General features: G+C 49.3%; 1 protein-coding gene across 1 annotated transcript in view; it reads right to left on the bottom strand.

The window, feature by feature from the left end:
• Positions 1–23,726, bottom strand: part of LOC135056667 (alpha-2-macroglobulin-like) — a 502,865-nt gene that overhangs the window by 447,600 nt on the left and 31,539 nt on the right. The window contains exons 3-4 of the mRNA XM_063962110.1: positions 13,009–13,177; positions 4,276–4,328 (exon numbers count right to left, since the gene is read on the bottom strand). Coding sequence (XP_063818180.1) covers positions 4,276–4,328; positions 13,009–13,177 — 222 coding nt within the window. The remainder of the gene's footprint in view (positions 1–4,275; positions 4,329–13,008; positions 13,178–23,726) is intronic.

The following is a 23,726-nucleotide window of genomic DNA, read 5'->3' as shown; positions in this document are numbered from 1 at the left end:
AAAGGGGGCACAACTACTGGGGGCAAAGAAAGAGGGGGCACAACTGCTGGGGGCAAAGAAACAGGGCACAACTACTGGGGCAAAGAAAGAGGGGGCACAACTACTGGGGGCAAAGAAATGGGGCACAACTACTGGGGGCAAAGAAAGAGGGGGCACAACTACTGTGGGCAAAGAAAGAGGGGGCATAACTACTGGGGGCAAAGCAACAGGGGGCACAACTACTGGGGGCAAATCAACTGGGGGGCCCAAGTACTAGGGGCAAATCTGGGGGCACAGCTACTGGGAGCATAACTGTGGCCACGCCCCTCCCCTATGAGGCCACGCCCCTATTTCTTTTGCGCCCACAAACTGTTTTGCCGGGGGGGGGGGGGGGCGCCAGTGGAAACTTTCGCACTGGGCGTCACAAGGTGTAGAACCGGCCCTGCCTATATCGTAGGTGGATGTATAGGCTTGAATGGCCTTTTGCACAAGACGGAAATCATTCTCCACTGCGCTTGAGTCAAGTGCATTACCCCTCCTTGGCCTATATTGTAGGTGGATGTATAGGCTTGAATGGCCTTTTGCTGCTCCTCCATCCTCTGAAGTATATAGAGTTTTGAATTCCACCTCGTTACCACCTCTTGCTTCAATTGATGGCGGGGCAGGTTCAGGAGTATTTGCTGGCACTCAAGTCTTCAGCACGCAGTGGCAGAATGCCGAAAGTGGACCGCAATTTTTCGGGCCACCGACAGCATCTCCTGCACACCCCTGTCATTTTCCAAAAAATTCTGCACCACCAAATTAATTGTATGTGCAAAACATGGGACATGCTGGAATTTTCCCAGATTTAATGCACGCACAATATTGGTGGCGTTGTCCGATATCACAAATCCCCAGGAGAGTCCAATTGGGGTAAGCCATTCTGCGATGATGTTCCTCAGTTTCCGTAAGAGGTTGACAGCTGTGTGCCTCTTAGGGAAAGCGGTGATACATAGCGTAGCCTGCCTAGGAACGAGTTGGCGTTTGCGAGATGCTGCTACTGGTGCCGCTGCTGTTGTTGCTGCGGGAGGCCATACATCTACCCAGTGGGCTGTTACAGTCATATAGTCCTTAGTCTGCCCTGTTCCACTTGTCCAAATGTCCGTGGTTAAGTGGACACTGGATACAACTGAATTTTGTAGGACACTGGTGACTCTTTTTCTGACATCTGTGTACATTCTCGGTATCGCCTGCCTGGAGAAGTGGAACCTAGATGGGATTTGATACCGGGGACACAGTACCTCAAACAATTCTCTAAGTCCCACTGAACTAAGGGCGGATACCGGATGCACGTCTAACACCAACATAGCTGTCAAGGCCTCAGTTATCCGCTTTGCAAAAGAATGACTGTTGTCATATTTCATCTTCCTCACAAAGGACTGTTGGACAGTCAATTGCTTACTGGAAGTAGTACGAGTGGTCTTCCGACTTCCCCTCTGGGATGACGATCGACTCCCAGCAGCAACAACAGCAGCGGCAGCAAGAGCAGACGTACCACTCAAGGATCCTACGGAGGAATCCTGGTTAGGAGAGGACTCCTCAGTCTTGACAGTGACATGGCCTGCAGGACTACTGACATTCCTGACTGAGGAGGAAGTTGACGTTGAGGGAGTTGTGTGGCTTGCAGGAGCTTGGGTACAGGAGGAAGAAGGGATTTAGGTGTCAGTGGACTGCTTACACTCTTACCAAAAGTTTCACAACTTGACACTGACTTCTGATGAATGCGCAGCAGGTGAAGTATAAGGGTGGATGTTCCTAGTTGGTTAACATCCTTATCCCTACTTTTTACAGATTGACAGAGGCAACAGATGGCTTGACACCTGTTGTCCGGATTTGTGGAGAAATAATTCCACACTGAAGAGGTGGCTTTTTTGGTAATTTGCCCAGGCATCAAAATGGGCTTCTTCATCCCAAGGACAACAGGTGTCTCCCCCGGTGCCTGACATAATCAAACCACATCACCATCAGAATCCTCATCGTCAACTTCCTCCTCAGCGCCAGCAACACCCATATCCTTTTCCTGTTGTACTTCAACAGTGACATCTTCAATTTGAATATCAGGAACTGGACTGTGGGTGCTCCTTCCAGCACTTGCAGGGGGTGTGCAAATGGTGGAAGGAGCCACCTCTTCCCATCCATTGTTGGGAAGATCAGGCATCGCAATTGCCAACACACTTGGACTCTCCTTGAGGATTTGTGAGACCATCTCAGAACGCGCAGTTCTTTTCTGTGCTCTTTCCAGCTAAACTCTTCTAATTTTTCTAGCTGGAGGATGAGGGCTTCCATCGTCATGTGAAGCTGAACCACTAGCTATGAACATAGGCCAGGGCCTCAGCCATTCCTTGCCACTCCGTGGCGTAAATGGCACATTGGCAAGTTTACGTTTCGACTCAGACGATTTAAATTTCTTTTTTGGGGTCTTTTTACTGAACTTTGGCTTTTTGGATTTTACATGCCCTCTACTATCACATTGGGCATCAGCCTTGGCAGACGACGTTGATGGCATTTCATCGTCTATGTCATGGCTAGTGGAAGCAGCTTCAGCACTAGGAGGAAGTGGTTCATCTTGATCTTTCCCTATGTTATCCTCAAAATTTTTGTTCTCCATTATTTTTTGGGAGTTATATGAGACAATATGCGGCACAGGAATGTCTGGAATGACTGATGGACAGGACACTACCACTGGTCTGATGCAGCACAACACAACAACACTGTAAGGGACTTGTGGTGGTTGTTGTTGTTATTATTATTATTATTATTATTATTATTTTATTATACGGCAGCAGTGGACATATAGCAGCAGCGTATACCACTGTGACTGCCTTGTCACTGGAATGACTGATGAGACTGGACATTACCACTAGTCTGATGCAGCACAACACAACAACACTGTAAGGGACTTGTGGTTGTTGTTATAATTATTATACGGCAGCAGTGGACATATAGCAGCGTATATATCGTCACTGGAATGACTGATGGCCAGGACACTACCACTGGTCTGATGCAGCACAACACAGCAACACTGTAAGGGACTTGTGGTTGTTGTTATAATTATTATACGGCAGCAGTGGACATATAGCAGCAGCGTATATCGTCACTGGAATGACTGATGAACAGGACACTACCACTGGTCTGATGCAGCACAACACAACAACACTGTAAGGAACTTGTGGTTGTTGTTATAATTATTATACGGCAGCAGTGGACATATAGCAGCAGCGAATATCGTCACTGGAATGACTGATGAGACAGGACACTACCACTGGTCTGAGGCAGCACAACACAACAATACTTTATACAGCTACACTGGATATATGGCAGCAGAGAACTCCAACACTGTTACTGGCTGGACTGATGCAGCACAATACATTGACTACATTGGACTGGACAGCACAAGACTTGTTGCCACCCCACTTTCCCGCCCTTACACAGACACTGGAGCACGGAGACATGTCCTCTCACTACACTCTCCGAGACTGGAGTGATGCGCGGCTCCTTATATGGAATTCAATCCCGCGAGAATCCGACAGCGGGATGATGACGTTTTGCCATGTTCAGTTTTCCGAGTCAGGCGGGAAAACCCGAGCCGGGCTCGGAACCGAACTCAGAAGGCAAAGTCCAGTAGGGTTCGGTTCTCTGAGAACACACACACACACACACACACACACACACATATATATATTTGTGTGTATATATATATATATATATATATATAAATAAATCTCTGTCCTTGATCCTATTGTACATAATACAGTATGTATATATTCTTAAGTAGGGACAAGTAGGGGAGTAAAATGAGTGTATCTAGGCCTCCATTTAGTTATGGGAATATTTGTGGTATTTAAGAAATAGTTTATCTTTACCTTAATACTAAAGTTTCTTGTAGGATTACTCATGATCCAGATAAATATGCCTAAGAAGATGCTGGGTTGAACCATCTCCGACCAGGGGGTTCCTCTGGAAGAGGGGGGCCCAGGGGTACTCAACACCTGATCCCCCTTTCTCAATCCATCACTGGCTACAGTGTCTATCTATATACTGTATTCCTATCTATAGCTTATTTTTTTATTATATATTATTCATTTGACAAGAGTTCTCACTGATAAAAATACTCTACAGCAAAGCCCTGTTTAAAAATGAGTTTCTATTTAGCTGCTGTTCTTTCCACATTGTGTCCTTTGCTCCTCCTGCTCGGTAATAATAAGGATATTTCTACTTATGGAATTTCATGGTATGCAGGAAGGAAGACAAACTCGCCTTTTTCTTTGCAGCTTGGAGTTCCAAGTTCATCGACATCACCCGAAACCTCACTGAAATCATTGAAAAACTATGTCAGGGAACATATCTTTACTTTTTCAGCCATAAAAATCATCCCCATAAGTAATCTACAATTATATAGACTATACGGAATATCTGCTGCAATTCATCATTCAACAGACTATGGGATTGGTTGTACGTATCGCTATTTTTCTAAAACTGTTTTGTAGCAGTTTGCTAGTGGTCAGTGGCGTAACTACTGCCCCCGCAGTCCTCGCGGTGGCTTGGGGGCGAGGGGCTGCGGGGGCGCCACTGATTTAGAACAGATTGACATGCGGACGAGCGTCCGCATGTCAATCTGCGATCTCCTCTCCCTCCCTGCGGTGCCTGCTCCCCCGGCCCCCCCCTATGTGTTGGAAGGACACGAGCGCATCGCGCGTCTCTCCTGTGTCCCTCCTGGCTCTCCCCCGGCCGGTCTAAGGAAGCAAGTGCCGTTCGTGAGCTCTGATTAGCTCACGAACGGCACTTCCTTTATTAGACCAGCCGGGGGAGAGCCAGGAGGGACACAGGAGAGACGCGCGATGTGCTCGTGTCCCTCCAACACATAGGGGGGGGCCGGGGGAGCAGGCACTGGGGCATATACCCGGCACTGGGGACATATACCTGGCACTGGGGGGGCAGATCTGGCACTGGGGACATATACCTGGCACTGGGGGGGCATATACCCGGCACTTAGGGCATGTACCTGGCACTGGGGGCATATACCTGGCACTGGGGGGACATATACCCGGCACTGGGGGCATGTACCTGGCACTGGGGGCATGTACCTGGCACTGGGGGCATATACCCGGCACTGGGGGGGGCATATACCTGGCACTGGGGGGGCATATACCCGGCACTGGAGGCATATACCTGGCACTGGGGGGGAAGCAGGCACTGGGGGGGAATATCTGGCACTCTGGGCATGTACCTGGCACTGGGGGCATATACCCAGCACTGGGGGGGCATATACCCGGCACTGGGGGCATATACCTGGCACTGGGGGGGCATATACCCGGCACTGGGGGCATATACCTGGCACTGGGGGGGAAGCAGGCACTGGGGGGGAATATCTGGCACTGGGGGCATATACCTGGCACTGGGGGCATATAACTGGCACTGGGGGGGAAAGTACCTGGCACTGGGGGCATATACCTGGCACTGGGGGCATATACCTGGCACTGGGGGGAATATCTGGCACTGTGGGAGAATATCTGGCACTGGGGGGGCATATACCTGGCACTGGGGGCATATACCTGGCACTGGGGGGGCATATACCTGGCACTGGGGGAATATACCTGGCACTGGGGGGGCATATACCCGGCACTGGGGGCATATACCCGGGACTGGGGGAGCATATACCTGGCACTGGGGGGGAAGCAGGCACTGGGAGGGAATATCTGGCACTGGGGGCATATGCCGGGCACTGTGGGGGAATGTCTGGCACTGGGGGCATATACCTGGCACTGGGGGGGGGGGGAATATCTGGCACTGGGGGGGCATATACCTGGCACTGGGGGCATATACCTGGCACTGGAGGGGGGGATATCTGGCACTGGGGGCATATACCTGGCACTGGGGGGGAATATCTGGCACTGGGGGGAAAGCAGGCACTGTGGGGGAATATCTGGCACTGGGAGGGGGGGGGGGGCATATACCTGGCACTGTGGGGGAATATCTGGCACTGGGTGCATATACCTGGCACTGTGGGGGAATATCTGGCACTGGGTGCATATACCTGGCACTGTGGGGGAATATCTGGCACTGGGAGCATATGTGGCACTGGGAGCACGGCCCTAGCAACAAGCACTACCCCCTAGCAACGAGCATGACACCCAGTGCATGAAACCCCTGGCAACGAGCATGACATCCTGGCACCGTGCATGGAACCAAGAGCATGAAACCCCTGGCAACGAGCAGGTAATTTAAAAGTAATTGGAAGCCTTACTGTAGAACTTAATGTGTAATGGGCATTACGGTGTGTGGCATAATGTATCACGGACATTGCAGTGTGTGTCATAATGTATCTGGCATTACGGTGTGTTGTATACTATGTCACGGGCATTGTGGTATGTGGTATAATGTCTCAGGATCATTGTGGTGTGTGTCATACTGTGTCACAGACATTGTATGTGCTATAATGTATCAGGGGCATTGCAGTGTGTAGCATAATGTATAACGGGCATTGCGATTCCTGTCATAATGTGTCACAGGCATTACGGTGTGTGGCATAATGTGTCGGGGGCATTACGGTGTGTGGCATAATGTGTAGGGGGCATTACGGTGTGTGGCATAATGTGTCGGGGGCATTACGGTGTGTGGCATAATGTGTCGGGGGCATTACGGTGTGTGGCATAATGTGTCGGGGGCATTACGGTGTGTGCATATTGTGTCATGTGCATTATTGTCAGTGATCGCAAAAACGCGCTATGGCGCGTATTTTACCCAGAAACAGCCGCCCGGGACTCACATTTAGAAGATGAGCGGGTCCCACAGGACGCGCTCATCTGAATATGTGTTTGCATGTGTTAAGCCTGTCAGCGGAATGCAGGAGGTGACTGGCTGTTTCCTCGGCCAATCACCTCCTGTAGTCTCCATCCAATCACAGCCTGCAGCATCTCCCGCTTTGAATCCTGCTCCCCGCCAGCACATGAATCTGTGCTGCAGGGCTGACAGACTGGCCCCGCTCATCCGGCTCCACTGCCGCTCTGCCGCCAGCACCCTCCTCTGCGACTGGGAGTACAGCTCCGGATCTGCCCGCCGCCACCCCCCTACCCGGGACCCGCTCAACGCCCCACCGAGACCCGACAACTACCTTCCAGCAGGAGCCGGCCGGGCTGCGCAGCTCCCGCTGTAGGTAAGCAGTAGACATTGCTGCATCGCCCCGCTTCACCTGGAGTAGCTGGTGCAGATGCGGGATGTCCGGGGGCTGCAAGCTCCGTGTGTGCAATGTGAGGCCGCTCAGAGTGTCAGGGCCTCACTGACACCATTTTTCTGACAGCACAGTGCAGTGAGTGCACTGGCACAAGTAGCCAGCCGGCGCCGCAGCATGAAGGAGCTATCTGTGAAATCGCAAGCAGAGGCTGGCAAGAAGGAGCTCCTCCGATCGCTTCCCCTGACGGGCTGGCCACTGCTAAATATACCAGTAATCAGTACAACTGTGCAGTGACACTGACTTTCCCATTGCACCTGGGGCTCCACTACTTTGACACAGTTGGAACTGATTATCGGTATATTTAGCAGTGGCCAGCCCGTCAGGGGAAGCGATTGGACGAGCTCCTTCTTGCCAGAGAACAGCCTCTGCTTGCGATTTCACATAGAGCTCCTCCAGGCTGCGGCTACTACAGGCGCAGGCTGGCTACTTGTGCCAGTGCACTCACTGCACTGTGCTGTCAGAAAAAATGGTGAGTGTCAGTGAGTTGCTGCTGGGGGCGGAACCACTTGTGTCAAACGGCCCCTTCGTGCAACTGGAGGTGATAAGTGAGTGGTTACTGCAATGTGCCTCAGTGCTCTACCAGGCGCATTGTGTATAATAACGTGCTCTACCAGGCGCATTGTGTATAATAATGTGTTCTACCTGGCGCAATGTGTATAATAACGTGTTCTACCTGGCGCAATGTGTATGATAACGTGCTCTACCTGGCGCAATGTGTATGATAACGTGTTCTACCTGGCGCAATGTGTATGATAACGTGTTCTACCTGGCGCAATGTGTATGATAACGTGTTCTACCTGGCGCAATGTGTATGATAACGTGCTCTACCTGGTGCAATGTGTATAATAACGTGCTCTACCAGGCGCAATGTGTATGATAACGTGCTCTACCTAGTGCAATGTGTATAATAACGTGCTCTACCAGGCGCATTGTGTATAATAACGTGTTCTACCTAGTGCAATGTGTATTATAATGTGCTCTACCAGGCGCATTGTGTATAATAACGTGTTCTACCTGGCGCAATGTGGCTGATAATGTGCTCTACCAGGCGCATTGTGTATAATAACGTGCTCTACCAGGCGCATTTTGTATAATAACGTGTTCTACCTGACGCAATGTGTATGATAACTTGCTCTACCTAGCGGCAATGTGTATGATAACTTGCTCTACCTAGCGGCAATGTGTATGATAACATGCTCTACCTGATGCAATGTGTATTATAACTTGCTCTACCTAGCGGCAATGTGTATGATAACATGCTCTACCTGGCGCAATGTGTATGATAACGTGCTCTACCTGGCGCAGTGTGTATAACGTGTTCTACCTGGCGCACTGTGTATGATAACGTGCTCTACCTGGTGCAAAGTGTATGACGTGCTGTACCTGGTGCAAAGTGTATGACGTGCTGTACCTGGTGCAAAGTGTATGACGTGCTGTACCTGGTGCAAAGTGTATGACGTGATCTACCTGGATCAGTGTGCATAGGAGGTTCTACCTGGTGCAATGTGTATAAGCGCCACTACTGTGTGGTGTAATGTGAATTGACACTATTATGTGGTCACGCCCCTTCCCTATGAAGCCACGCCCCTAAAATTTTGCGGCGCGCCTACGTCGCGCATTACCTGCTCTTTATGGTCTCAGTGGTCTAACACCAATTCACTTTCTGCCTAAGGGCACCAAAATGTCTAGTTACAGCTCTGGTGCAGGGTGTCCTGCATGCTACACAGCCCAGCAGCATTGTCACCCCATCCCCCCCATCTTGCAACACTTTTGTAGTGTCCAAACAAGATTAAAATTAATAAGAACCTTCATTCCGATGGGACCCATAAAAAGACCGGTAGGACCCCAATTTTTAAAAGTGAAGGGTCCCTGGGACCCACTTTTTTTTTGGCTCAGCGCGATCACTGATTGTGTGTGGAATAATGTCTAAGGGCCATTGCAGTATGTGGAATAATGTATACTGGGCATTACTATAAGGAGGAAAAATGACAAATAATGTAAGGGGCATGAATCAGGATTATTTTTCTTTCCTGTGGTGGCCAACGTCTGGGCGTGCAGGTTGCAAAACTGGGGTATAAGGTAGTCTTTTCCTGCAATGCCACGCCCTCCACGCAAAGCCACGCCCATTTCGACAAAGCCACACACCCTTTTTGCCTTTGCTAGTGCCAATTACGGGGTGTATGGGGGGGGGGGGGGGGGGGCGCCAAAGGATTTTTTGGCTTGGGGGAGAAAAATTTCTAGTTACGCCACTGCTAGTGGTAGAACTATACAAATTCTGGCTGATCCACTGCAATTAGCAACTCCACAATGCCAAAAATTCTGATACAAAGTAGTGAGGAGGAAAATATAGTCTAAAAGAAATCATTTTATACAAAGCAAATAAAAAAATATAATTGTGCCAACAATCAAGCACTTGAGTCACCAGGTCACTGATATCGATTGTACGTGGGGACATCTGATTTGCTGAGCTGAATCAGCCTCTTAATGTGGTCAAAGGTGATTGAGATGAAGCTCAGCAGTCACAACACTGAATAACATTTGTCTCCTGCCAACCTGTTTCATCTCTAACTGGCAGAACTGTATAAGCCAATTACACATATTCTTAGAAACAAAATTGTTGTTTCTATTGTAAAGGTAAGTGCTAAAATGGATAGTTCTGCTTTGCGGTGTCCCACAATACAGCTCATCTGTAAAGAAGAAGACACATCGGTGTTCACAACCTTCACTTCTATTTCACAGTCCCTCCAGCCAGCAATAGCCAATGAGGTTTGTCCTTCACAACTGTGCAAGTTGCATACAGCGGAACTGTGCTGTAGGGGTATATTAAATAAGAGTCGGATCCATTCCGACATGCAGTTGTTGGAATGGATCCGACAACCCCTTTTCAATGGATGTCCAAATCCGACTGTCAGATTTGGCCGTACACAGGGTCCTGTCCTGCTGCTGCTGTCAGCGGCTGCGGATGCGCTGACAGCAGCGGCCAGGAGTGCAGATGGCGGCGGGTGAGAGCGGGACGGCAGCGGGGGTAAGCTGGGCAGCGGGGGGAGCAGAGATCGGCAGCTGGCGGGGGGAGCTGGCTGCTGGGGGACATGTCTGTGGTGGCGAGGGGAGGCGCTGCAGGGAGAGAGGTTTGGCCCCATTTCCGACAGAAGCACATGGATCGGGAATTCCTGACTATGCGTAAAAGAACAGCCCCTATTGAATAGGTCGGAACCCCTTCCGACCTATTTCTTTCGGAAGCTGCCGTCTTTCCGACAAGACGGCAGCTTCCAACAGTTATTGAATGCAGCCCTTAATTGCTATGTGTGGTTTAAGATAATCTGTTGTTAACAGTTACTACTAAAATGTTTTTGGCATATGAACAGTGGGTCCGCTTCAGCAATGATTGCAGAAGTGCGGAAATCGCTGTTTGGTGATTTCTGCGCAAGCATGCATGCCACTGTGCGCAGTGCGATCGTAGTCTAAGTCCCGGTGGGGAGCGGTCATGGGTAGGCGTTTTGGGGGCATGGTCCGGACAATGGAGGCGTGTCCATACTGTTTGCAGGGTGGGCCGCGGTGGCTGTGTGACTTCACGCTCAGCCGATGCGACACAAAATATGGCGGCCCAGCAACCGCATTTCAGCGGAAGGGGGTTAGGGGTCAGGAGGACCTGCGATTTCTGTGCAAAACTACAACTCACGCTAAATCGGGCCCAGTATTGCTATATTAACCAAGGTATCTATTTGTCTTTGTAGTGGATTTGCTCCAGGGCATTTACAGGAATAGTATTGCAAACTGGTGAAAGCTATTACAAGCTTCTTACTATACCAGAATGTGAAGGATGCTGCTTTATTAACCAAAGCAAAGCTTATTTATCATACTAACAACACCTCACAGTGCATTGAGAGTCTGTTGCAAGCTATATAGATAGTTGTGTCATTAAACTCTATATCAAGTTCATATATGCAATTCAAACTGCATTCAAAATAAATTGAATTAATCATATTAGTTATATAAACAGTATATGAATACACAGAATATATTATCGTTTGAGATGCTGGATATACTGTATCTAAGTTTTAATATATAAGTATTTTAAATGATTAGCAGTCTATATGTAATGTATAACAATTGATTACACTGGGTGCGTGTTTTATGTACTGTATACAGTTTGTGTATGTAATGAATGCAATTGTTTTTGACAAACAACGCTTCATTACTATATTGTTGTTTTTTGTTGTTTTTTCCCTTTATCTGGGATTTTTCAGTAATCTTTTTAGTGGAGCAGCAGTTTGTCAAGTAATTAAATCCACCGTTCTTTTTAATTAGCCCCTGATTACGCTTTTTTCCTTTTTTTTTGGTATGTACAGTAAACTGCCAGGAATGCCACCAAAATCAATATACTTCTAACGGGTGTAGTACGGGTGACCGGCGGTCTCCTGACCGCCGGTCACCTTACCGACGCCGGTATCCCGGCAGCATACCGACGCCGGGATCCCGGCGGGGAGGGGCGAGTGCAGCAAGCCCCTTGTGGGCTCGCTGCGCTCGCCACGCTGCGGGCTCGGTGACGACCTGCGGTCGCCACGGGTTCTATTCCCACTCTATGGGTGTCGTGGACACCCACGAGTGGAAATAGTCCCTGTTAGTCGGCATGCCGACCATCGGGATAGTGAGCCGTCGGGCTCACGGAGGAGGTCATGTGACTGTCGGTCAGCCGACCGGCGGTCACATGACTACCACCCCTTCTAACACATCATTGCTGGAACTATAACACTATTTCACACTTTCTATAAAGCCCGTAAGGGTCATACTACATGTTAGGAAGATTAATATCATCCAGTTTTCCTTCTGTTATCTTTCCTCTCTTTTTTGACTATTGAAATTCATACCAATTGAATGACAGTACCATGTCCTCCAGATATTGTATGGACTATACAGTAACTGTCAATTCAGGATCTAATGATCCACACATAGGGGTCTATTTACTAAGCCTTGGATGGAGATAAAGTACCAGCCAATCAGCATCTACTTGCCATGGCACAGGCTGGGTTTGAAAAATGACAGTTAGGAGCCGATTGGCTGGTACTTTATCTCCGTCCACTTTAGCTCCAGCCAAGGCTTAGTAAATAGACCCCTTAGTTTTGAATTTCTGTTTTCTTTGAGGATATTGGGTCTAACCCAAAGATTTAAATTATTATAAAACTTATATTTTAACAGTAATACATATAACAAAGAGCGCCCCACAGAGAAGTCTTCTTTTTTTCTCTGTTGGGCATGCATGTTTATCACATGTGACTCTGGGTGCACCACCAACTTGTATGGCCCTATTCTTTGATAATAGCCCTACAAATACGGGACCTATACTTTGATATTGTTGATTCCGTAAAAATTTTTTACAGTAAAATCTTATAAACAGGATTTAGGGGTATATTCAGGATTGTTAGCAAACCAAAAAAGCACACTAATGGGCAAAACCATGTTGCACTGCTGGTGGGGCAGATGTAACATGTGCAGAGAGAGAGTTAGATTTGGGTGGTTATGTTGTTTCTGTGCATGGTAAATACTGGCTGCTTTATTTTTACACTGCAATTTAGATTTCAGTTCGAACATACCCCACTTAAATCTAACTCTCTCTGCACATGTTACATCTGCCCCACCTGCAGTGTAGCATGGTTTTGCCCATTGGTGTGCTTTTTTGGTTTGCTAACAAACCTGAACATGGCACCTAGTGCAGTGTCATTTCCACAGTTTTTCTACTAATGAAAAACATCCAGTCCTACCTGTATCACCCGCTTTGTATTCTGCTTTATCCGTCTGGATGAAGCACACATCAAATGATTTCAATATGATTATCTTCTTGACCTCTTTGATTCCATTGATGTGTTCTCCAGATGCAGATACATGGAACAACCAGATTGACCAGTCTTCTTCTACCTCTAATGCAGGGACCTGATGACAAACGGAGAATCATACTAAGTCATCATTATTTGACCAAGAGGGGCTTACTGCCCTTCTAGGCATCTTTTGAGGGTTACATTTAGAAGATCCAAAAATGTACCTATAGTAAACACAGTGGTTTGGAGCTGAAACCCATAGTCAGTCCGTAGTGGACCTCAGCAGGTGGACCTCAGCAGGTTGAAAGTGTGGAAAAACTAATACTGCTAGTGGTGGTTTACCCAAGTAGTCTGCTAGACAATCTTTATTTGATGATAATTTAGCAAATTAATTAACTGGTAAATGGGAGGAAGCAGTGAACAACTCAACTTCTATTTGTTTCATAGAGCTTCTTAGAGGACATTTCTCTAACGTCCTAGTGGATGCTGGGGACTCCGTAAGGACCATGGGGAATAGACGGGCTCCGCAGGAGACTGGGCACTCTAAGAAAGATTTAGTACTACTGGTGTGCACTGGCTCCTCCCTCTATGCCCCTCCTCCAGACCTCAGTTAGAATCTGTGCCCGGACAGAGCTGGGTGCTACTTAGGGAGCTCTCCTGAGCTTGCTGATAAGAAAGTATTTTAGTTAGGTTTTTTATTTTCAGAGAGCTTCTGCTGGCAACAGACTCTCTGCTACGTGGGACTGAGGGGAGAGAAGCAAACCTACTAACTGCGGCTAGGTTGCGCTTCTTAGGCTACTGTACACCATTAGCTCCAGAGGGATCGAACACAGGACCTGACCTTGTCGTCCGTTCCCGGAGCCGCGCCGCCGTCCCCTTCGCAGAGCCAGAAGACAGAAGCCGGCGGGTGAAGCAAGAAGACGTCAAAATCGACGGCAGAAGACTCCTGTCTTCATATGAGGTAGCGCACAGCACTGCAGCTGTGCGCCATTGCTCCCACATTACACCCACACACTCCGGTCACTGTAGGGTGCAGGGCGCAGGGGGGGGGGGCGCCCTGGGCAGCAATTCAGTACCTCCTGGCAAAAGCAGCATATATACAGTTGGACACTGTAATGTGCATGAGCCCCCGCCATTATTTTTACACAAAATCGCGGGACAGAAGCCCGCCGCTGAGGGGGCGGGGCCTTCTTCCTCAGCACTCACCAGCGCCATTTTCTCTCCACAGCTCCGCTGAGAGGAAGCTCCCCAGGCTCTCCCTGCAGAAGCACGATAGAGAGGGTGAAAAAGAGAGGGGGGGGCACATAAATTTGGCGTAAAAACAATATATACAGCAGCTACTGGGTTAACACTAAGTTACTGTGTGATTCCTGGGTCATATAGTGCTGGGGTGTGTGCTGGCATACTCTCTCTCTGTCTCTCCAAAGGGCCTTGTGGGGGAACTGTCTTCAAATAGAGCATCCCATGTGTGTGTGGTGTGTCGGTACGTGTGTGTCGACATGTCTGAGGTAAAAGGCTCCCCTAAGGAGGAGATAGAGCAAATATGTGTGTGAGAGGGTGTCTCCGTCGACAACGCCGACACCTGTTTGGATATGTGTAAGTGCTAAGGTGAATTTATTGCACAAAAGATTAGAGAACAGACAGGAAATCTACCCATGTCTGTCCCTATGTCACAGAGACCTTCAGAGTCTCACAATGCTCACTATTCAAAATAATAAACACTGATATCGACACGGAGTTTGACTCCAGTGTCGACTACGATAATGCAAAGATACAGCCAAAATGGCAGAAAGGTATTCAATATATGATTATTGTAATAAAAGATGATTTGCATATCACTGATGACTCATTTGTCCCTGACACAAGGGTACACATGTTAAGGGGAAGAAAGCTGAGGTAAATATCCCTCCTCTCATGAGGAAAAAAAGAGCGGGAATCTCCAGACAAGAGACTGCAGCTTCCCACAAAAAAATTCTCAGGCAGTATCCTTTCCCCACTAGGGCCAGGATGGGATGGGAATCTTCCCCTAGGGTGTCACGTTTGCCCAGAAGGTAGCACTAGCTATTCTCAGGGATCCTGCAGATAGCGTGCACATTCTGGTACACTACTCAGACCGGCGATTGCGTCGGCATGGGTTTATAGCGCTGTGGCAGCGTGGACAGGTACCTTATCAGCAGAGATTGAGACCCTAGTATGCATATAGATATATATATGTATATATATAGAGATATATATATATTAAAGATGCTGTCTTAAGAAATATGTATATATATAAAACATGCCCAAAGAGACATGAGTATACTGGGTCCTAGAGTCAAAGCTATGTCGATTTCTGCTTGACGTGTCCTGTAGAATATGTAATGGACAGATGATGCCGACTTAAGCAGGGACGTGCAGTCAGGGGAGGCAGTGCCTCCCCTGTCATAATGATTAAAATAATAAAAAGAAGATATTTATAACAGAGTCTGTTATCAATATCTTTTTTCCTTATTTTAATAATCCCCCCCCTGTGGCTGCTTGTGAGGGTGGGAGGCAGCGGGAGAGGTGCCTCCCGCTGCTAACATTAAAACTCCGGGCAGCGGGGGGCGGGCAGGGGGCGGGGCGCAGCAATGGGCTGTGAAAGCCCATTGAAAATGAATGGACAAGCGGCACCTATACTGGTGCCGCAATGACAGGGGCGTGCAATGAATGCACGCCCCTGTCAGTGTCCAGATGTGATTGGCCCAGCGGATCCAGTGCTGGATCCGCTGTCCAATCACCCCCTTCCCGGCTGCAGCAGGCGCCGTGGGCTGTGTGGGCGCCCGCTGCAGCCAGCGCCGCTACTATGGGAGAGACGTCATGAGTCATGACGTTTCTCCCATAGTACAGCAGAGACGAGCCGGCGGCGGACGGACGGAAGACAGCGCTGCAGGAGCGGTAAGTATGTGTGTGTGTTTTTTTTTTATGTGTTTGTGTTGGGGCACAGCAAGAGGGGCACAACAACTGGGGGCACAGCAACTGGGGGGCACAACAACTGGGGGGCACAACAACTGGGGGGCACAGCAACTGGCACAGCAACAGGGGCACAGCAAGAGGGGCACAGCAACTGGGGGGCACAACAACAAGGGGCACAGCAACTGGGGGGCACTGCAACAGGGGCACAGCAACTGGGGGGCACAACAACAAGGGGCACAGCAAGAGGGACACAGCAACTGGGGGGCACAGCAACTGGGGGGAACAACAACAAGGGGCACAGCAACAGGGGCACAGCAACTGGGGGGCACAACAACAAGGGGCACAGCAACAGGGGCACAGCAACTGGGGGGCACAACAACAAGGGGCACAGCAACAGGGGCACAGCAACTGGGGGACACAACAACAAGGGGCACAGCTATAAGGGGCACAAGTACAAGGGGCACAGCAACTGGGTGGCACAATTACAAGGGGCACAGCAACTGGGGGCACAGCAACTGGGGGCACAGCAACTGGGGGGCACAACTACAAGGGGCACAGCAATTGGGGGGCTCAACTATAAGGGGCACAGCAACTGGGGGCACAATTACAGGGGTCACAGCTACTGGGGGCAAAGCGACTGGGGGCACAACTACTTCGGGTACAGCTAGGGGCAAAGCTACAAGGGGCACAGCGACTGGGGGCACAGCGACTGGGGGCACAACTACAAGGGGCACAGCAACGGGCACAGCAACTGGGGGGCGCAACAACAAGGGGTACAGCAACTGGGGGGCACAGCAACAGGGGCACAGCAACTGAGGGGCGCAACAACAAGGGGCACAGCAACTGGGGGGCGCAACAACAAGGGGCACAGCAACAGGGGCACAGCAACTGGGGGGCACATCAACAAGGGGCACAGCAACTGGGGGGCACAACAACAAGGGGCACAGCAACAGGGGCACAACAACAAGGGGCACAGCTATAAGGGGCACAAGTACAAGGGGCACAGCAACTGGGGGGCACAGCCACAAGGGGCAAAGCTACAGGGGGCACAGCTACAAGGGGCACAGCGACTGGGGGCACAACTACAGGGGTCACAACTACTCGGGGCACTGCTACTGGGGGCACTGCTACAGGGGGCAAAGCTACTAGGGGTACAGCTACTAGGCTCACAACTATTAGGGGAGCCTGCTCTCCATCAACCCAGTTAGCAGCAGCACTCTCCCCTGTCTGTGCTAACGTCTTCCCGCGTCAGCGAGGGCATAATGGGGGTAATTCCAAGTTGATCGCAGCAGGATTTTTGATAGCAATTGGGCAAAACCATGTGCACTGCAGGGGGGGCAGATGTAACATGTGCAGTGAGAGTTAGATTTGGGTCGGTTATTTTATTTCTGTGCAGGGTAAATACTGGCTGCTTTATTTTTACACTGCAAATTAGATTGCAGATTGAACACACCACACCCAAATCTAACTCTCTCTGCACATGTTATATCTGCCCCCCCCTGCAGTGCACATGGTTTTGCCCAACTGCTAAAAAGTTTCCTGCTGCGATCAACTTGGAATTAGCCCCAATATTCATTAATTTCTCTCTCTCTCGCTCTCTCTCTCTCCTCCTGTGGATTACTTTGTTTGTAAGTATAATTTTCATTTTTACAGGTACCCCTTTTGAATTCTACTGGACAAGTGGACGTGACCGGCGTGGGATGTAGGTAAGTGATCTCTCTCTCATTTTTACAGGAACCACCTATTGGATTCTACTGGACAAGTGGACGTGACCGGCGTGGGATGTAGGTAAGTATGTGTGAGTGTGTAAGTGTGTTTTAATACATTTTTACTTTCACGGTGTGTGTGTTGTGTTTTTATTTGGGTATTTTTGTTGTTGTAGAACTACAGGTACCAGCGGGCCCGTTATTTCCCCGCATGCTGGCACTTGAGGTTCTCCAAGTACCCACAAGCGGGGGAGGCTTGCTGGGCATTGTAGTTCCACAACAAAAAACAATATTCTTTTTTATACACACTTATGGCTATCAGCCCGGCACCCACCGCCCAGGGGTGCTGGGGACAGCCTCGGGCTTCACCCCTTGCCCTTGGGTGCCTGGAGGAAGGGGACCTCTTGATTTAAGGGGTCCCCACTCCTCCAGGGAACCTCGGCCAGGGGTGACTAGTTGGGGGGGTAATGCCACGGCCGCAGGGACCTACATAAATGTGTCCCCCGGCTGTGGCATTATGTCCCTGGCTAGTGGAGTCCGGTGCTGGTTTTAAAAATACGGGGGAGCCCTACATCTTTTGTCCCCCGTATTTTTGGAACCAGGACCGGTCTTAGAGCCCGGTGCTGGTTGTCTAAATACGGGGAACCCCTGTCCAATTTTTTCCCAGTATTTAAACAACCAGGACCGGCTCAAAGAGCCCGAGGCTGGTTATACTTAGGAAGGGGGACCTCACGCATTTTTTTTTTTACATTTTTTAACCCATTCAGATCCTTCTCCATTAAGTTAATGGAAGCCCTGGACAACAAAATTGCATTCATGTCCTCCTCCCACTCCCTTCCCAAACACTAATTTTTATTTTTTTCTATAAAAATGTACAATATATCACAAGTATGATGAGCAGGCAGGCAGCGGGCATTGGCGGCATCGGACTGAGGTGCAAATTAGTGGCGGAGGGCTGGGTCAGTTGATGGTGGGCTAGTTTGTAAGCCATTGGCGGTGGCAGCAGGCATCGGCTAAGTGGCAGTAGTGGGCATTGGCTCGGCGGCGGTAGGGGTCATCGGCAGGATTCGGCAGACATTATGGCTGTAGTGCCTCACCAGCCTCTGACCTCACCGCACGCCACTGGACTTAAGAGGCATATGGAAGGCTGAGGATTGTGTGGAGAAGGGTTCTCGGACCTGGTCTCCACAGATATAGCTGGTAATTCTGATATTTTGCCTTATATTCCTGCACAGCCTAGGAAAGCACGACATTATCAAATGCAGCCTTTCAAATAGAGAAACAAGAAAGTCCGAGGTGCGTCCTTTCTTGCCAGAGGCGGGGGCAGAGGAAAGAAGCTGCACAACACAGCTAGTTCCCAGGAACAGAAGTCCTCCCCGGCCTCTACAAAAATCCACCGCATGTCGCTGGGGCTCCACAGGCGGAGCTGGGCCCGGTGGGGGCACGCCTTCGTAAGTTTAGCCACAAGTGGGTTCACTCCCTGTTAGATCCCTGGGCAATAGATATTGTGTCTCAGGGATACAAGCTGGACTTTGAGAAGATGCCCCCTCACCGACGGCCCTGCCGGCTTCCCCCCACGAGAGGGAAACAGTGTTAACTGCAATTCACAAATTGTATCTTCAACAGGTGGTGGTCAAGGTTCCCCTCCTTCAACAAGGAGGGGGTTATTATTCGACCATGTTGTAGTCCTGAAACGGTTCGGTCGGACCCATATTGAATTTAAAATCCCTGAACATATACCTGAAAAGGTTCAAGTTCAAGATGGAATCGCTAAGAGCGGTTATTGCAAGCCTGAAAGGGGGAGATTTTATGGTGACTCGGGTCATAAAGGATGCATACCTTCATGTCCCCATTTATCCACCTCATCAGGCGTACCTCAGAATTGCGGTACGGGATTGTCATTACCAATTTCAGATGTTGCCGTTTGGTCTCTCCACGGCCTCGAGAATATTCACCAAGGTAATGGCAGAAATGATGGTGCTCCTGCGGAAGCAAGGTGTCACTATTATCACGTACTTGGACGATCTCCTCATAAAAGCGAGATCAAGAGAGCAGTTGCTGAACAGCGTATCACTTTCTCTGGAAGTGTAACGGCAACACGGCTGGATTCTATATACTCCAAAGTTGCAGTTGGTTCTTACAGCTCGTCTGCCTCTCCTAGGCATGATCCTAGACACAAACCAGAAAAGGGTTTATCTCCCGATAGAGAGAGCTCAGGAGCTCGTGACACTGGTCAGGAATCTATTAAAACCAAAACAGGTGTCAGTGCATCACTGCACTCGAGTCCTGGGAAGGAGGGTGACATCATACGAGGCCATTCCCTTCGGCAGGTTCCATACGAGAACCTTCCAATTGGACTTACTGGACAAGTGGTCTGGATCACATCTTCAGATGCATCGGTTAATCACCCTATCCCCCAGAGCCAGGGTGTCTCTCCTGTGGAGGCTGCAGAGTGCTCACCTTCTCGAAGGTCGCAGATTCGGCATTCAGGAATGGGTCCTGGTGACCACGGATGCAAGCCTCCGAGGGTGGGGGGCAGTCACACAGGGAAGAAATTTCCAAGGGCTGTGGTCAAGGCAGGAGACTTGCCTTCACATCATTATCCTGGAACTAAGGGCCATATACAACGCCCTAAGTCAAGCGGAGACCCTGCTTCGCGACCAACCGGTTCTGATTCAGTCAGACAATATCACCGCAGTGGCTCATGTAAAACACCAAGGCGGCACAAGGAGCAGGGTGGCGATGGTAGAAACCACCAGAATTCTTCGCTGGGTGGAGAATCACGTAACGCACTGTCAGCAGTGTTCATTCCGGGAGTGGACAACTGGGAAGCAGACTTCCTCAGCAGGCACGACCTCCACCCGGGAGAGTGGGGACTTCATCAAGAAGTCTTCGCGCAGATTGTAGGTCGGGGGGAACTGCCACAGGGGGACATGATGGCATCCCGCCTCAACAAAAAGCTACAGAGGTATTGCGCCAGGTCAAGAGACTCTCAGGCGATAGCTTTAGACGCACTGGTGACACCGTCGATGTTCCAGTCGGTTTATGTGTTTCCTCCTTTTCCTCTATTACCCAAGGTGCTGAGAATCATAAAGAAAAGAGGAGTGAGAACAATACTCATTGTTCCGGATTGGCCAAGAAGGTCTTGGTATCCAGAGCTGCAAGAAATGCTCACAGAGGACCCATGGCCTCTGCCTCTAGGGCAGGATCTGTTGCAGCAGTGACCTTGTATGTCCCAAGACTTACCGCAGCTGCGTTTGACGGCATGGCGGTTGGACGCCGGATCCTAGTATAAAAGAGGGATTCCGGATGAGGTTATTCCTACGCTGATAAGGGCTAGGAAGGACGTGACGGCTAAACATTATCACCGTATACGGCGAAAATATGTTGCTGGGTGTGAGGCCAGAAATGCCTCTACAGAGGAATTCCAGCTGGGCTGTTTCCTTCACTTCCTACAGTCGGGAGTGACTTTGGGCCTAGAATTGGGGTCCATTAAGGTCCAGATTTCGGCCCTATCCATTTTCTTTCACACAAAAACTAGCTTCTCTACCTGAAGTTCAGACGTTTGTAAAGGGAGTGCTGCATATTCAGCCCCTTTTTTGTGCCACCAGTGGCACCTTGGGATCTTAACGTGGTGTTGAGTTTCCTGAAATCTCCCTGGTTGAGCCGCTTAAGACCGTGGAGTTAAAATATCTCACGTGGAAAGTGGTCAAGAATTGGCGGCTTGTCATGTAAAAGCCCCTATCTGGTTTTCCATATGGACAGGGCAGAATTACGGACTCGTCCGCAATTTCTGCCAAAGGTGGTATCATCTTTTCATTTGAACCAACCTATTTTGGTGCCTGCGGCTACTCGTGACTTGGAGGATTCCAAGTGACTAGATGTGGTCAGGGCTTTGAAGATTTATGTAACCAGAACGGCTGGAGTCAGGAAACCTGACTCGCTGTTTATCCTGTATGCATCCAACAAGCTGGGTGCTCCTGCTTCAAAGCAAACTATTGCTCGCTGGATCTGTAACACGATTCAGCAGGCTCATTCTGCGGCTGGCTTGCCGCCTCCAAAATCAGTAAAAGCCCATTCCACAAGGAAGGTGGGCTCTTCTTGGGTGGCTGCCCGAGGGGTCTCGGCATTACAGCTTTGCCGAGCAGCTACTTGGTCAGGTTCAAACACGTGTGCAAAGTTCTACAAGTTTGATACCCTGGCTGAGGAGGACCTTGTGTTTGCTCATTCGGTGCTGCAGAGTCATCCGCACTCTCCCGCCCGTTTGGGAGCTTTGGTATAATCCCCATGGTCCTTACGGAGTCCCCAGCATCCACTAAGACGTTAGAGAAAATACGATTTTACTCACCGGTAAATCTATTTCTCGTAGTCCGTAGTGGATGCTGGGCGCCCGTCCCAAGTGCGGACTTCTTCTGCAATACTTGTATATAGTTATTGCTTAAATAAGGGTTATGTTATGCTTGCATCAGGTTTGTCTGATGCTCTGTTGTTGTTCATACTGTTGACTGGGTATGTTATCACAAGTTATACGGTGTGATTGGTGTGGCTGGTATGAGTCTTACCCTGGATTCCAAAATCCTTTCCATGTAATATCAGCTCTTCCGGGCACAGTTTCCTTAACTGAGGTCTGGAGGAGGGGCATAGAGGGAGGAGCCAGTGCACACCAGTAGTACTAAATCTTTCTTAGAGTGCCCAGTCTCCTGCGGAGCCCGTCTATTCCCAGTGGCAAACGCAGGATTTCTAGAGGGGGGTTTCCAAATGCCTTACACAATCTCCCACTCTGCGGAACATTGGAGCAAGTGCGGGAGTCTAGGGAAGCGGTAGAAGAACCTAGTAACAACATTGGTCTTTTTATACACTGTATAGTGTATAGAAATCAGTATTACTATTTAACACTATAGATGGTCTATAGTATAGGCTGTAGCAAACATTTAAATAATATAAATAAGTGGTCAGGAAAAGGGTAAACATTCCATAATAATAAATACACAAACATAACAGAACCAGTACTGTACTTTCTAAGCACACATTCTCCCACCTCTTGGTAAGGCTCCTATCTCTTCTTCCTGGCAGCTACTCTCTGGTCCGGTGAATTGCTTGAAGACTCAGATCCACACACACAGCAATCTTGGTAGAAAAAGCTGGTTCCACTGGGAATGTGCAGCAGCTCTGCTCTGTCCCTTACAATGCATGATATGGTGGCAACTCTAGTAATCATATTTATATACCATTGCTATTGTCATAATTTGAGCCACTTGCCCAGAGAGGGGGGTTTCCAGGCAACCGGAACCCCCCCCCCCCCCCTGCGTTTGCCTATGATTCCCCATGGTCCTTACGGAGTCCCCAGCATCCACTACGGACTACGAGAAATAGATTTACCGGTGAGTAGAATCTTATTTTTTTGAGCAGTTATACTTATTGGAGCTGAGTCAAACACAAGTGGAAATGCTGATGGTTCATATGGATTTCAGCATACTATGCACATGCTAAAGACAGAAATTGGTGACTGCGCATGTGCTAAATCAGATTTAAGCAAAAGGATGAAGTTCACTCATATCTTCATATAAGATCCATCCTCCAACAGACATTGGTAGTCATTCCGAGTTGTTCGCTCTGTATTTTTTTCTCGCAACGGAGCGATTAGTCGCTAATGCGCATGCGCAATGTTCGCAGTGCGACTGCGCCAAGTAAATTTGCTATGCAGTTAGGTATTTTACTCACGGCATTACGAGTTTTTTTCTTTGTTCTGGTGATCGTAATGTGATTGACAGGAAGTGGGTGTTTCTGGGCGGAAACAGGCCGTTTTATGGGTGTGTGCGAAAAAACGCTACCGTTTCTGGGAAAAACGCGGGAGTGGCTGGAGAAACGGGGGAGTGTCTGGGCGAACGCTGGGTGTGTTTGTGACGTCAAACCAGGAATGACAAGCACTGAACTGATCGCAGATGCCGAGTAAGTCTGGAGCTACTCAGAAACTGCTAAGAAGTGTCTATTCGCAATTTTGCTAATCTTTCGTTCGCAATTTTG

This window comes from Pseudophryne corroboree, chromosome 3, assembly GCF_028390025.1.
Source record: "Pseudophryne corroboree isolate aPseCor3 chromosome 3, aPseCor3.hap2, whole genome shotgun sequence".
Lineage (NCBI taxonomy): Eukaryota > Metazoa > Chordata > Amphibia > Anura > Myobatrachidae > Pseudophryne > Pseudophryne corroboree.
The sequence above is the reverse complement of the archived record's forward strand: the minus strand, read 5'-3'. Positions and strand labels throughout refer to the sequence as shown.